The 15,485-nt window shown below is 39.2% G+C and overlaps 1 protein-coding gene and 1 non-coding gene across 16 annotated transcripts in view; both read right to left on the bottom strand.

Annotated features, from left to right (window-relative positions):
• The window catches only part of CADPS2 (calcium dependent secretion activator 2), a 535,106-nt gene that overhangs the window by 62,759 nt on the left and 456,862 nt on the right, over nucleotides 1-15,485 (bottom strand). For 9 of the 15 annotated variants that reach the window (XM_053218157.1, XM_053218160.1, XM_053218152.1 and 6 more), the window contains 2 exons: nucleotides 2,463-2,604; nucleotides 2,218-2,337 (listed from right to left, as the gene is read on the bottom strand). In XM_053218157.1, coding sequence (XP_053074132.1) covers nucleotides 2,218-2,337; nucleotides 2,463-2,604 — 262 coding nt within the window. The remainder of the gene's footprint in view (nucleotides 1-2,217; nucleotides 2,338-2,462; nucleotides 2,605-15,485) is intronic. The other 6 variants (XM_053218158.1, XM_053218159.1, XM_053218161.1 and 3 more) reach the window with 1 other exon arrangement.
• Nucleotides 14,067-14,196, bottom strand: LOC113604275 (small Cajal body-specific RNA 20). The gene has a single exon (XR_003426150.1). It is a non-coding gene; the product is annotated as a small Cajal body-specific RNA 20 (non-coding RNA).

The raw sequence follows: 15,485 nt of genomic DNA, 5'->3' as shown, positions 1-15,485 counted from the left end.
TTTAATTCCTTATATATATGAAATGGAACGATTCGGGCGGTATTTAATGCTTTATAACAAAAATTAAAAAAACTGGCACCTGGCCTGGCTCAGTCAGTGGAGCATGCAACTCTTAATCTTGGGGTCGTGGGTTCAAGTCCAACATTGGGAACAGAGATTACTTTAAAAAATAAAAATAAAATCTTTAACAACTCCCTCTTCCCCTCCCCCTGCAAATAAAAAAAAAAACCAAAACTAGTTGTGATTACATCATAACATTAATAAGTAATTCTGAGCACCCTGCTGAAGAGCCTAATGTTGATAATCCTAGCAGGAAAAGATAATAGTGACTAACTTGTATACCATATTTTTTTATTTATCCAGAATGATGAAAATATGAGCACTTTATTTACAAAGCCACAGTCTGTTCTGACTCGTGTCCTGAGGGTCATTTTAAAAAGGGGCTTCCAATAATGAGATTCAGGTTTCAGACATACCTCAAAGCTAATAAAATAATAATGACAAAAAAAATCTAAATTTCACAAGGTAATGCCCACAATGGTGTTCTTGGTGAAAATCAAGGGGGAGGGAAACAGATGAGGGATGAGGAAGAAGAGGAGTGAAATTATAAAACAGTATTAAGAAGCACAAAAACACATCAACTTAGATTCATTATACTTCCTAGATAATTGCCAAGCACACACACACACCACTCTATACACCGTAAGTGCCCAAAGCATTTGCCTGATAAAGATTCACATGTAACCCAATATCCTAATAATTAGCACGGGCACAGTGACGATGTTTAACTTAGAGAAGTATTGCTAAGCTGTCTTGCAAGTTATTCTTCTCTTTCTTGGTCTTTCTTTTCTTGAACGTATGCAGCCTTGACTGGGAGCAGGTTTAACAGTGGTGGGAGGACTGGCACACAGGATGCTGGACAAGTTCTTAGCTAGTATAGTCTCTGGAAGCCTGATACATAAATGAGAGGAGTGAGAGCTTGGTTGTCAGGCAGACCTCAATTCGAAGCTCACCTCTGTCACTGACTTACTGTGAGACCCCGGGCAGGTTCTGTTTCTTACCTTCTTTAGGACTTGGTTTCCTTAACTGTAAAACGGGGACAATGACATTTACCTCACAGGGTTGTTATAAGGCTTAAATGAGATAAAGGATTTGGCACTGTAACTGGGACATAATAAATGGTAGCTATTTTTCTTCCTCTAGTATTATTCTTTCTAGCTGACTTCATGGGAGATCTTGGGCAAAACATGGACTATTATTGAGTTCATCTGTTGCCTATGAGGCTCATATTTTTGAAAACTATACAATCATGAATAATGATGACTGATGACAGTAATAATGACAATAAAATCATAATGTAGAATAGGAGTAGTTATTATGATTGAGAGCCTAGGGTGTGCCAGGAACTTTTCATAGTTTTCTCCCCCCTTTTTTCTTCTCACAAAAATGTCTTTAAATTACGTATCATAACCATTTCAGAGTTGAGGAAACTGAGGGTAGGAGAGAACTTAATGAATAACGAGCAAGGGTCTAAATTCAGTGCTGCTCAATTTCAAAGCCTGTGTCCTTTTCGTTTTAATGACCCTTAGTTACCAAATCTGCAATAGGTAGGCTTATCACAAGGTGGAGTTAATAAATACAGTTTTTAAAGATACACAGATTATTTAAAAATAACGGGTCACATCAACTGATATGTGAAAGGACAAAAGAAGAATTTGCTCATGTTAGGAAATAAAGGACAATCACTTCTCTGCAACCTACAATATTATTTCTTTAAAAGTGAGACTAAGAAAAAAGGATTATATTCTTGAAACTGTTCTTACAATGGTTTTCTACATGTGCAAGAGAACCTATGTGGGAAGTAACAAAGCTGGAGCCAACTAAGGTTCCTAGACATACTTGTACCACATTGATTGCCTGAACTCTATGATTTAGGCTGGAGTCTACAACCTGGGTTGCAAAATGACCTCGGACCAACAGATTACATACAGGCTACATCAATCCAATGAGTGTTAAAAAAAAAAAAGCAAAACTGCATCATTTATCATCGCTATGCTAAGCTTAGCTTAATAGCTTAAAAACTCAAACAAAACCAAAACATAGTGTCCCTCAACCAACGATGATAAATGCCATGCAATCTAAACACATGTGCACAGAACACAGCCCAGGCCATGCACTAGCTCACACACCACCAGGAAATAAGTGAGGAATACACACGTGGACTCATATAAAGAAGCCATCCACGAAGGAGTAGAAAAGCTAGGAATCTGTGGAAGATTAAGAGGCAGACTTGGAACTTTTGGAAGAGCTACATTGGGAAGACTGTTGGCGATATTCCTGTAAAGAAACAAACAACGTGGGAAGGGACCACCATAAGCAAGAACTACAGACGGCCACGTGTAAAGTCATAAGGTCAGGATTGAAGAGACAGATGTTCCATGGACACCAGGCAAGATACCCACTTGACAGGCTGCCACGTCTCTTGCTCGAAGCCTCTGTGAATTGACTGGGCAATGGAGGACTCCATGAGATCCACGTAGCGAACAACCAAGGGCACAAAGATCTCTTGCAAGTGTTTGTGAAATTTTCCATTACGTAAAAGTGCTGAAATAGTCAAGCAGAAATATGTTTGTCAGAGGGATCACATCAGGCATTTGGGAAACAGGGGTGAAAAAAACGTTTCCTGGAAGAGTCTGACACAGAAGAACTGACATAGATGATAATGGGTCTTGCTCCTCATATTGAATATATCATGAAAGCTAATCAAGAAGTATAATCAACCTCCTAAGCATGGCTGTCAAAACTGCAAATAGATTATCTCTCTATAAAATGTTCCTGGCAGGTGGTATGTTTTTACTTTCTAAGAGGTTTAACACATGAGGCATAGGACTACTTGCTAGAGATTCAAGGGAGCTGTTGGATACACTGAAGTCTTGACACATGTAAATATAGTGATAAAGAGCGTTACAATCCCTGTGCTATACTGTGTATCACAAAGAGCTAAACCCATTTAATTCTAAGAGCTAAGCTTGATTACTTGTAAGAGATACACTTATTTAATTCACCAGGAGGGTGACTGTGGCCTTGGGAATGTCTAATCTGATTCATGAACTTTTCAGTTATTTGTGGATTTTCTTGTTACCCAATTTTCCACATGAGTCTTTGAAAACAGCATATCCCCTGCCTTTTCCAGATGTCCATTTGTCTTTAATGAATTCTACTGTGGAACACCCTACTTACAGCAGTTGTAGAGGTCTTAGAATTTGTGCTACTGGGACAGGACTGTTTAGTAAGTAGGTAGTAGGTAAGGTGCACCTCCCTATACCAGAAGGTGGATGCTTTCTATGCACAGGACATAATTTCATTAGAAGATGCTCAGTGCTATCTATACACTCTTTGTGTCCCACCCATCCACTCCCCTGACAAATTCATAGGTTGAAATCCTAACTTCCAATGTAATCGTATTAGGAGGTGGAGCCTTGAAGGGATGATTCGGTCATGAGGGCAGAGTCCTCATGAACAGGATTAGTACCCTCATAAAAGAGATCCCAGAGAAATCCTTCGACTCTTTTGCCATTGAGGACACAGCTCAAAGATGGCCATCTAGGAAGCAAGTTCTCACCAGACACTGAATCTGTGGGCACTGTGATCTTGGACTTTCCAGCCCCCAAAACTGTGAGAAATATATTTCTGTTGTTTATAAGCCACCCAATCTCTGGTACTCTGTTGTAACAGCCTGAATGGACTAAGACAGCCAGTATGTGTCTAAGTTGCACCATGAAAGAACAGAGAATCTATAGGAAAATACTAAGCAATGTTATGTAATATTCAATAAATAATTTGAAATTTTTTAGATGATGGTACATGTTTGTTTCTCAAGTGAACATATCTTAAACCCAGCTGTGATGTTTTTTTGACTCTCCAAGTGAAAACATATTCATTTCAAAATATACATCATGGTTGGCAAAGGTATTTCTGAAGAGATAGTCTTTTAATTGAGCCTAAATGACAGGGTGGCATTCACAGAAGATTTGGAGGGAAGATCTCCAGGTAGAGAGAAGAGCTGGTATGAAAGTTCTAGGCAGGGTATAAGTAGATGCACTTCTAGAAGGACGAGAAAGCCAGTGTGGCAGGAGTAGGGTGAGAGACAGGGAAAGAATAGTGCAAGGTGATGTCTAGATGGTAGGACGTGGGTCCACAGGGAAGCATCATTATTTTTATTATTATTAAGCAGAGGAGTGACATGACAGAATGTGTCTGGCAGCTGTGTGGAAGATGGGAGTGGATGACCAAGGCGGGGGGGGGGAGGGGGGTAGCAAAGAAGGTACCCAGTGCTCAGTGCTTCACTGCAATAGACCAGGTAAAGGGTGATGGTGATGATGAATGGGGACTGGGATTAGAGCAGCAGAGGTGAAAGATGGGGGAAAGTTCTTCAGGACTCCCATTCACTTCTATGGATCTGAATAGCTGTGTGTGCCTGTGTACAAAATCTAATAACTAGTAACTGTAATAGTAGTGTCATATAAAATACTCCACTAAATATGCCAATTTCCCACATAAATCTTCCTCAGGGCAAAAATACCCCAAAAGCTAAATAGTGCTTTAAAACTTGGGCAAAGTATGTGATGCTTACCATAGTGGCATGAATACTGCTTTAGTGGATTCTGAAATTTGTCAGAGGCTGGAAAACCACAGACATGTGAAAGTGGGGTTGGAAAAAATTCTAAATGCAGAGGAAAATACAACCCTGTTTTTTTTTTTTCCTATTTCTAGTTAATTTGGTTTAGTATTTTTTGTGGTTAAGTAGGTTTTTTTTTTTCTGGGTTATCTATATGCGAAAAGATTTCCTATTAAAGTGGGAATGATAATCATATTTAAAGATAAATGTCTTATTTAGGAGACTAATGTTATCTTAATGATGTTTTCATTAGCACACTGAAAAGAGCTTTATTTATTCCTAGAGATTCAATCAAAGAACTCAAAGTACTATAGATCATGTAATTCAGTTCCTTTTGCCAAATGTCACCTAAATAAGGATGTTGAACATTAAGGATGAAATATTCTCGCTCAAGCCACCTAAGTCACTGTGGTAAGCAAATTAAAAAATACACCCCTATCTGAATTTATTGGATCTCCAGTTAACAACTCTCCTTCTTCCTCCTCCTTGCCAGAATTTTTGGAGTGTCAAGCACAGTGCTAAGTCTTTTATATGCATTCTCTCATTTAATCACTACAAAAACTCTATGATAGAAGCACTATTATTATTTTTTTTAGTCTTATCAATAAGGAAACTGAGGCACAGAGGATTTAGGGGGCATGTGGCAAAGCCATCTAGTCATTAAACAATAGAACAAGAGCCCTTAACCTCCATAGAGTATAATACTGCCACCTCTCAATTTACATAACCATAAACTATTATCTGTGTATGCATCCATTCATCATTCATCCAACCTACCAGCAGCCTATCAGCATCTTTTAAGACCTAGAAAAGTAGAGGTTATTTTAGGTAGAAAAATCTTGCAAATGACAAACACATTACTCCACATCTTAGATGCATTATGTTTTTAGAATTAGAATTTTGAAAAACTCAGTTACACTATGAATAAGTCAAGAGATTGAGCAGAACTATTACACTCAATGAAGTGAAAAATGAACGAACACTGAAAATATTCAATGTGCTTATAATACGCATCGGAAGCTGGACAATTTCACATTGCTATGTAGCTAGACTATAGCCTAACCTTTAATTTATGTGGGCTACTAATAAAAAAAATGCAGGGACACCTGGGTGGCTCAGTCGGTTAAGTGTCTGACTTTGGCTCAGGTCTTGATCTCACAGTTGATGGGTTCCAGCCCTGCGTCGGGCTCTGTGCTGACCGCTCAGAGCCTGGAGCCTGCTTCAGATTCTGTGTCTCCCTCTCTCTCTCTCTGCCCCCTCCTCTGCTTGCACTCTGTCTCTCAAAAATAAATAAAAATGTAAAAAAAAAAATGCAAAGAGCCACAGGCTCTACATCTCAGGTGCTGTTAAGCACTATCGTTATTTTTAACTAGTCCAAGACCAAAACACACACGCACCTATGAAATCATTACATCTACAAATGAGAGTAACTCTACCTCATCAAGCCAAACACTACTTTATTATGCATTTAGAGATTAGGTATGTTGGTTATTAAGCCATGCTTAGTTTGTTAAAATGAAGCACATAGGAGAATCAATACTCAATGTTGTTATTAAATGTTATAATGATTCTAAGATTAAGTACCAGTTGACTCAAATGTATTTCTAGCAAGAGCTCTCTTTTTTAATACACTTGCTAAGCCCTGAATTCACCACCTTGTTAAATAAGCCTGTTTCTCTCGTATTCCCACCATGGGAGTGAAAGCAGAGACTGTCCACCAGATCACTATATCTGAAGCTGGTGACTGTACTACCTGCTTGGCTTTTACTTTTTACATCCAAAGAGTAATCAAGACCTACGTACTTTGCATCCTTAACATCCATCTCAACACATCCCTCCCTCTCTTTATCGTCACTGCTGTTGCCCTACTTCCTCCAGCCTTCTTACCTCCTGCCTTGCCTAGTGCAGTAATCTCTTTCCTGGTCTCCAGGATCCATATTTTCTCTTTGTCAATCAAATCTCAAGCAGAGGGGCTTGCAAATATATAAAACTAGTAATGTCCTTCCTAAAGACTGTAAACCTTTAGTGGATCATCAACAACAAACTCTAAAAGTCTTTGCATGACATGAAGGCCATCCATGCCATACGTTAAAATGACTTCTCTGGCTCATCTCTGTTGCCTGACCCTCATATTTGCTGTGATCCAGCCATAATGATTTGCATGGTCAGTTCAAGTCTATAATTAACTCCTCCAAACCTTTCTGGAAATGCTTTGCTCTGCTGTCCCCTTGCCCAGTTACAGGTTCCCCCCGTTTACTCACTACTTTGTACAGACTTCCACGGTGGTCCATATCATACTTCTGTACCTACTGCCATTTCTAATCTCCCCCACAAGGGTGTAGGGTCCTTGAGGCAGGAACCATGTCTGTATTCTTAGTATCTAGCAAAGTACATGGCTCCAAGCAATTGTTCAGATGTTTGTTGAGTGAATAATTACTTGGATACATTAAGATGAGTACACTGTTATTCAGGAAACTATCTAAGAACTTATTGAAGCCTGTATAGCTCTTCAAATTTTATATAGAATATATGGTATTAAATACTATTGGTATGAATATCCTATTTTTTTAATGTTTATTTATTTTTGAGAGAGAGTGAAAGCACAGGGGAGGTGCAAAGAGAGAGAGAGGGAAAGAGAGGCTCCAAAGCTGGCTCTGTGCTGCCAGCACAGAGCCTGATGTGGGGCTCAAACTCACAAACCGTGAGATCATGACCTGAGCTGAAATCAGAAGCTAAACCTGAGCTACTCACGTGTCCTTGAATATCTTATTTAAAATAGGGTAGTCCAGATGTCTAAGACCAGACTACTAAAAATTCTACTGGATATGAATGTGGCTATTTTATGTCTCTCATCTTAATGAATGCGGCAAGAGGAGTATTTTTTCTGTTCAGTCATGACTCTTGGTAGCAAACTAACACATCCTGAAGATTAGGAGAAAAGGGAGGTTTTCTCTATTTCTTAAGACCTGTCACAAATGCTTACTTCTGGCCAAAAGTCTGCTCATGTTGCCTCAGGGTGTTCCTTTTTATTTTTTAAAAATCAAATTATAGACCCATTTTCCAAAGTTTTAGAAAACTGGCAATTGGCAGTATTATTTCTTTGGTAATTAGACTCAGGAAAGGTGGGGGGGGGGCGCGTGGTGGAGAAGGGAGGGATGGAGAGAAGGAGGAAGAGAGAGAAGAAAAGAAATACAGAAAAAATGCAGAAGGAGCAAGAAAGAAAAGCGAAAGCTTCGGGTCAAAAGGCAAGACTAGAGAAACACACAGGACACTGTACTTGTGTATGTAAATGCATGCTCTTTTTCTCAGTTGCCCATATGCCAGTTTGCATTCCACTCCTATCAGACACCATCAAACGCCCTCTTACTATGGAGCCCCAGGCATCAGAATGAGTGCTTCTATCTTCTCCATACGGTTTAGTAAGGGTAGGCTGCGATTTGGGGCTGCCACCTGTCCAGATCAAGCCTCTGCAGGGCATCCCTTCTAACAGCTTATTCCAAGAGGCAACTCCTCAATGTGGCCTCCTCCAAGAATGCTTCTGACATTATATCCGAGGTGTGGAAGCAGAAAGGACTGCTTGGAAGGAGTCTAAAATAGTGGTTACGAGAACGTAAGTGGAGGACCCAGCATCTACTTTGTTAAATAATCATTTTCCCCTCAAAGATTCCATGTTTCCAAATACCACCTTGTCAGAAAATAATGAAGCATCAATGACATCTAGCTGAACAGTACAATTAGAAATGGCAAAAAGGAAGCAAAAGGCTTAAATAAAAGGTAAACTAGGGATGCGGATGTGCCCAATTATTTTGAGCATCCCAATAATTAATAAATTTATGTTGATTATTTACATACCAAAAAGAGCCTTACATTTACAAAAGTACTTGTCATAGGCTTTTAATAGTAAGATTTCATCTAAGAATATAAATTATGATCCAATTAATAACAATTGCTGAGATAGTAATCACTGGACAAGTGAAGAGTAAGCAGATAAAAGAGTTCCTGTATTCTTTTTAGGGTAAAAATATGCTGGTGACTCCTGAGCCCATTTAATCCAATTTTATACTGTACCACCCCCTTCCAATTAGTCAGCAGTAATGGATTACTAGGGTGAATGACTTCTCCTAAAATTCTAAATAGCCATTTGAGAAGGAAACTAGTAATTCATGACCAGCAAAATAAACAGCACTGACCACAATAAAAACAAGACTTTGCCATAAAACAACAATTATTCAAGGGACTACAAACTGTATGGATCCTGCAGTGAAAACCCAGGAGACTAAGACATAAGTTGACAAATGTATACAATGAAGATCACTGAAATCTGAACAAGGGCTTCAGGAGAAAAGTCAGGAAGATTTCAGCCTAAAACAGAATGATGTACAAGGAAGAAAATACACACAGCGAAACAACAACAAAAAAAATCCCCTGAGATCTAGGAATAGCACCAGCCAAGAATCTGGCACATTAAATAGGCACTACATAAATGTGTGTTTACTGAATAAATACCAATAAATATCCACTGCCTAAAGGAAACTCTGAGAGTGTCCCTTCGAAGTTTAAGTAGAATAGGAAACTCACTGGGTTTTATTTTCCTTTTAATTAAAAGCTTAATAAGTAAATCTATATAGTTTGGTAATATTTAATTTGGACAATTACGAGCATAACAACCTCCTAAAACCACATCCAATTCTTCCTTTCCCCTTGGTGCACTTGTTAAAAATTATCTATCTACCTACCTACCTACGCATCTGCCTAACCTACCTACGCATCTGCCTAACCTACCTACGAAGCGATAGCACTGGTGTTATGTTTCCTATATTTTGGACAGCAACCCCAAATCCAACAAATCCAAGTTTAAAACTATAATTAAAGATGCCATAGTACAGTACACATAATTGAGTTCTATTTCTACAATCTATTGCATTATAGTCAGTAAGGCATATATGTCCATATGCTCTACTAGAAGATAAGCTTTTCAAGGGCCAGGACTGTTTTTTAATCCAGGTTTCTGCAAAGTGACTGGGACTTGTAAATTTTAGGTATTCAGTACATGTTTGTTGCAGAATTAATTCAGGAAAAAACCTGATATAAACATTAACCAAGGCTTAGGGTAAACATAGACAATGAAGTCTCATGGTCCTGCTCTTCTCATGCTGTCTTTTATGAGATTAATAAAAAAATCTAAATGGAGAAGTCTGTAATTTTATTCCAGTTACATACAGCTTTCTGGCTGGGATTATGTTCCTCAATGCCTGCCCTAGGTGATGAAAACAATTGAGTTCGGCTGTAACGTGATCAACAACCCTCAAGTGTAGGCTTCTTGATGCTCATGGCCGTAGGGGTTACAGAGCTTTCTGCAAATCTACTGTGAGGGACACGTAGGCATTTTAGAGCAGGTTATTTTTTTTCAGGCATTAAGTTCTCATATATGAAAATATAAAAATCAGACTGAAAATTTTAGATGTCTACATGTGGTAAAGAATCTAGAGCAACACTGTGGAACTCAACTACAAAAAAAAAGGCTAGTGACTGCTTGCTTTTACATCTATTTTACTCTACACACTGGCAGAACACATTCTGACATGTAATTTTGCATTAAGTCAACTCTGGAAACTGGAGTTAAATACATTTTTGCATTTTTGTGGTCATCTCATCGTTTGTAAAAGTGCCTATCTATAAAACTAGGCTGGCACACAGCCCTGTTGTCATCTAGAAGTCATATCCTTTCTGCATTGTGCCTCGTAGATGTATGTACAGATGTATCTATAAACACCAATTCGTGAATTTCAGATGCACGGCTCATTTAAGTGCTTGAGACAGGATAACACGCAGGTGTCAGCCCTCCATATTTCAAAGCTTGAAGATTAACCTAATATACAATATGGTGACCTAACCATTCTTCATTTGAAAGAAATCTGAAAAATAATCTCTGATACAGCCTAAGTGTGAGAATAACCCAGCGGGATTTCCACTTCTTCATTTCTTAATGAGTTTTTTGATAATGAGAGGTGACTTTGCCAGTCACTCTGGGCTCTATTATGGCTAATTTGACTCCACTTCACTCTCCTTGTTAATTATTAACACTAGCCTTTTTATCCTCATGAGACCACATTCCAATTTTTCCTTTTTCGATTTTTATGAGCCCATCTTTATGAAGGTGAAAGTCTTGGAGAATAGGTTTTCACTTAGTGCAGAGCCCGAACATTTATTATTCGTTTAGGCAGAGACGCTGTGACATTGATTATATAAGCACGGGTGTTCTTCAGGATGGCTTTAATGTGCTAGCAATGTGAAAAGGCTGTTAATTAAAGAAGAAGCACCGTGGTATTTTTCACTTGGGAACCAGTTCCCAAAAGAATGGTCATTTGCCACTTGCTAACATATCCACAGATTAAAAGGTGACTAGCTCTAAGGGTTTGCCTTTCAGTAGTGCTGAAAGAAATGATTTGTGCCATTTGCAGATGGCTTTCATTTGTCAGAAGCGGTCACTTGCCATATCTATTATCGACAGGACAATTGTGGCAGACAGCACGCAAGGGTAGAATCTATTTGTACTAGCGTTAGAGTCGCACAGCATCATTTAACTATCATGCTAATTGCTTCATTATGAAAACATTTATTTTCCCTCAACTTTAATACATCTCTTTCTCAAAATTGTTTCCTTAGATACCATTTAAAGTAATTACCCACCTAATTATCTCTTTAGTTGGGGCAGGGGGAGTGGATCAGGGTGGACGGAGGTAGGATGGAGGGACGAGCGGGAGCTCAGTCTTTTCTGGACAGAAATGAAGGAGCCGGAGTTTGTTTTCATCATCAGTCCTGCTCTGGGAATCAGTGGGTGAGTCTGTGAGGGGCGGGAGATTGGGGACAGTTGCTAAAATTATGGTGCAGCTGATACTCTTCCCTGGAGGAAAACTACATTTCATCTCCAAGGGTTCTTAAGGCTAAGACTTTCCCCAATCATGCCCAACTCTACGGAAAGACGCATGACCCCGGCAGAATTGTTCTCCTCCTTACAACAGAAACTGAATCTGCTGTCTTGAATCTTTCCCCCAACGAATTAGTTCAGTCCCTGGCATTCTCATTGTGGACGTTTCATATCATACGTGATAGGACAACATATACCATTTATCGGATTCTGTACCCTTTGACCAACTCTCTTCCTCTGCCCCCACAACTCAAGGGCTTTATGAAAATTTTCTGAGGTGAAAACAAAACTTCATGGAATCTCCTGTCTTCCTTTAAAAAATTATATTATTTTGTAAATGCCCCAGAATCTGCTTTTGTTTGCACAGGCCAAGACGGAACTGGAGACCAAGGGGGCGGGCTCCTGCTCACCTCTGTCTGTGACTCCCATCGGCCAGCTCCTGCCTGGCCACATCACCTCTTAGGGATTTACTTTCCTAGGCTGGAAAATGGAGAGCTTTGTCTAAAATCCTGTCCCCTTTCCAAAAGATAAACACCTATTTTTAAAATATCCAAGCAGGGGCGCCTGGGTGGCTCAGTCGGTTGGGCAGCCGACTTCGGCTCAGGTCATGATCTCGCAGTCCGTGAGTTCGAGCCCCGCGTCGGGCTCTGTGCTGACCGCTCAGAGCCTGGAGCCTGTTTCGGATTCTGTGTCTCCCTCTCTCTCTGACCCTACCCTGTTCATGCTTTGTCTCTATCTGTCTCAAAAATAAATAAACATTAAAAAAAAATATCCAAGCCTTAAGAAAGATGGGAAACAACCAGTGGGGACATATTGAATTATTCATTAAAAAAACGCAAAACAACTCGGCTACCAAGTTTTCAAGGCACAAATAAATGAAGTAAAATTTTTAACCCGTACCTCCACTACTTTGAGGTGTGTCAGTAATTTTTATTTTGGGAATGCCAACATAAGCATGCAACATTATTATAAGTCACGACCATTTAAAATCTACAGTATATAATTAGTTATGTACCACATGTGGGCTAACAGTAAGCACCGTTATTTAGCAAATTCTCTCCTGTTCCAAGACTGGACATTTCAGAGTGATCTGTTTCCTTTACTCCTGGTTAAAGTTGTAATTAATTATAATTTGGACTCTAACGTTAATTGGGTCAATGTGGAAAAAACTGTCATGCCATAGTACTGATGTAAGGCTCTTTGTTTCTAGGGGGGATTAAAAGGATAGAAGTTGTATGTTTTCCTAAAGCTTTCCAAAAGGCCAATACAGGGGCAGCGGTAGGTTGATATTTTAACATTTGAACTGAGTTCACTAAATCGCCATCTGAATATTTCAGGAATTAGTAAAGCAAACACATAATTATTAACAATATTCTTCATTACTATCAAGAGCGAATTAATAGCAAAAAGAAAGTACACTTTACCAACTATCAAGATACTCAGTGGTCTTGGCTTTGGATAGTAACTTCTGAGTTTGAGGGGAAAGTGACTGCATTGTATTTCAATTCCCCAGACTCTACTGTGCTCCCAATACCAAAAGGAAATTATGGCACTGGGGAACTTTTCTATTTACCTCACTACATGGAGGAGCTGTTTTTCTCTGAAATAATTGATGTTTTCTCAAATCTGTTAATCACTGCAAAATCAAAGCCAAGATCTAGACTTACCTCAAAACTGATAGTGCTCAAAAGAGATCAGTAATAAATGCTTCCATGTTTTAGTTGAATAATTTACAACACAACATAAAACTATACTTTATGCATTTAATAGTAGCCAATGTTATAGAAATGGTTTAAAACGGGAAATTTTTAATTTAAAATTCAATTGTTTTGAATTAAATATATGCAGGTCTGGCTAAAAATTAACTTTCTGCTATTCTCACTTTAGTGTTCCTTTTTATTTTTCTAGTTCTACAGAAAGTGGTTTATTGCTTTTAGAACAAAATAAGATGCTTTCAGAACTTTTGTTAGTGAAGAAAAACCGCTAGCACTTGAAAACTTTTCTAAAACATTATTTTGTCAGCTGATGGAAGTAGGCACTTCAACAGAGAAAACTCCCCCCCGTGCAACTGTGTGGAGCCCAAGCTGTCCAATTCGATGCAGCTAATGGCTTAGAAGCGGGACTTGTATTTGCAACTGGCCTCCTGAGTGTCAGGTCTGATCTCCTTGCCTTGATGCCCGCGGTACTCTTTCTTCTCCGGCACCCACTCACGGCTCTTTCTCACCACCCTGCACCACGCAATCCCGTACGAGACCCTGTTTAGGTGTGTTTGTTAGGTGCTGCCTATGGATCAGGCAGGGGGCCAAGCTACTTTTGGGACAACACAGGCTAATATCAATCAGCTCATGAGAGTCTGGCAGTATCTAAGGAGAGCCAGAGGCCTCCTGCCCAGTGCTGCCACTTTAGACCCTCGTGTGTCTGTGGCCTGATATAGACCAAGTGGGAGCTCCCAGCAACTACAGATGTCTGAGGCAGGAAAATAAGGTTATTAGGTCATGACAGCCCCGACAATGATCCTTGAGAGCTGATCTTGGCCTCCAACCCTGGTTGAAGAGAAAAGGGACCCACACAGCCCCATGGGAGAGAGGCCCTTCGTTTTAGTGTTCTTTTTGATATAACTCTCATAAATTCACACCTGCAATTTAAGAACTCTTATTAAAAATAAATACTAGGGATGTCTGGGTGGCTCAGTCAGTTGAGGGTCCCACTCTTGACTTCGGCTCAGGTCATGCTCTCATGGTTCATGGGATTGAGCTCCATGGACTCTGTGGTGACAGCTTAGAGCCTGTTTGGGATTCTCTCTCTCCTTCTCTCTCTGCCCCCAACCCCCCGCCCCCGCCCCACTCTCTCTCTGTCTCAAAATAAATACATAAGCTTAAAAAATAAATATTAAAAGAGGCCAATTCAGTGGAGTTTGCAGTTTAGGTCCCCCCCCCCCAAATTTCTTAGAAACCTATACTTGTTTTCTCCATGCATAAATACTGATATGTTGAATAAGTTAAGTGATTCATCACCTTTACTGTTTGACTATGAACATTAATAAATGCCTCATTTTTGAATGAACTCCCAAATAAATTTAAATATGGTCAATTCTTGACTTTTTCATACAAATGGAGAAAGCAATGCTCAAAATAAGCTTACAACTATTTATGTTCAGTTGGGGACTTAATGAATAATACATATATTTATTTTTGACAGCAGGTTTATTATCTTAAGATAATATGAAACCTGACTTATAGTTTCTTAGCAGAAAATAAATGATGCTAAGAGACTGGGAAAAGAAGAAGGTCATTCAAAGTCTGCTAGCTGGGAGGAGGGAACCAAAGTACAACTTAAAAGCTGGCTGGGATCATTTGCAGAATGAATGATTCACATACAGATAATGTGGGTTTAGCTACTTCTGAGAGTAGACATTGTGGTTAAATATGAATTAGGAAATGTAGCTTAGTTCTTTGGCTTTCTAGTAGGATATTTTGGAAGTGAAATTGGATAGGAGAATGAAATTAGTTGAAAGAGTCGAGACTGAAATTTTCAGACTAATACCTATAATATTTATTTTGTGTCTACTATATGTGCACTATTATGGTGTTCAATCCTCACCACCAATGACACTGTATGTACTATTATTTTCCTTCCTTTATAGATGAAGAACCTAAAGTTCACAGGGGTCAAGCTACTGTCAAAGGTCAAGTTGCAAGTGGCAGAGACAGATGTGAATCTCTCTGGCATCACAGTCCATGTTAATAATTACTAAAAATCACACCTCTCTTACTATAACGGAGGTTCTTGACCTGCCATCCTAAATCTGATGTCTATGGGGAGTCTAATATTACACACAATTTCATATTAATGTGGATTTCCCCCTCCAGCAAAACAGTT

This window comes from Acinonyx jubatus, chromosome A2, assembly GCF_027475565.1.
Source record: "Acinonyx jubatus isolate Ajub_Pintada_27869175 chromosome A2, VMU_Ajub_asm_v1.0, whole genome shotgun sequence".
In the NCBI taxonomy this organism is placed as follows: Eukaryota; Metazoa; Chordata; class Mammalia; order Carnivora; family Felidae; genus Acinonyx; species Acinonyx jubatus.
The sequence above is the reverse complement of the archived record's forward strand: the minus strand, read 5'-3'. Positions and strand labels throughout refer to the sequence as shown.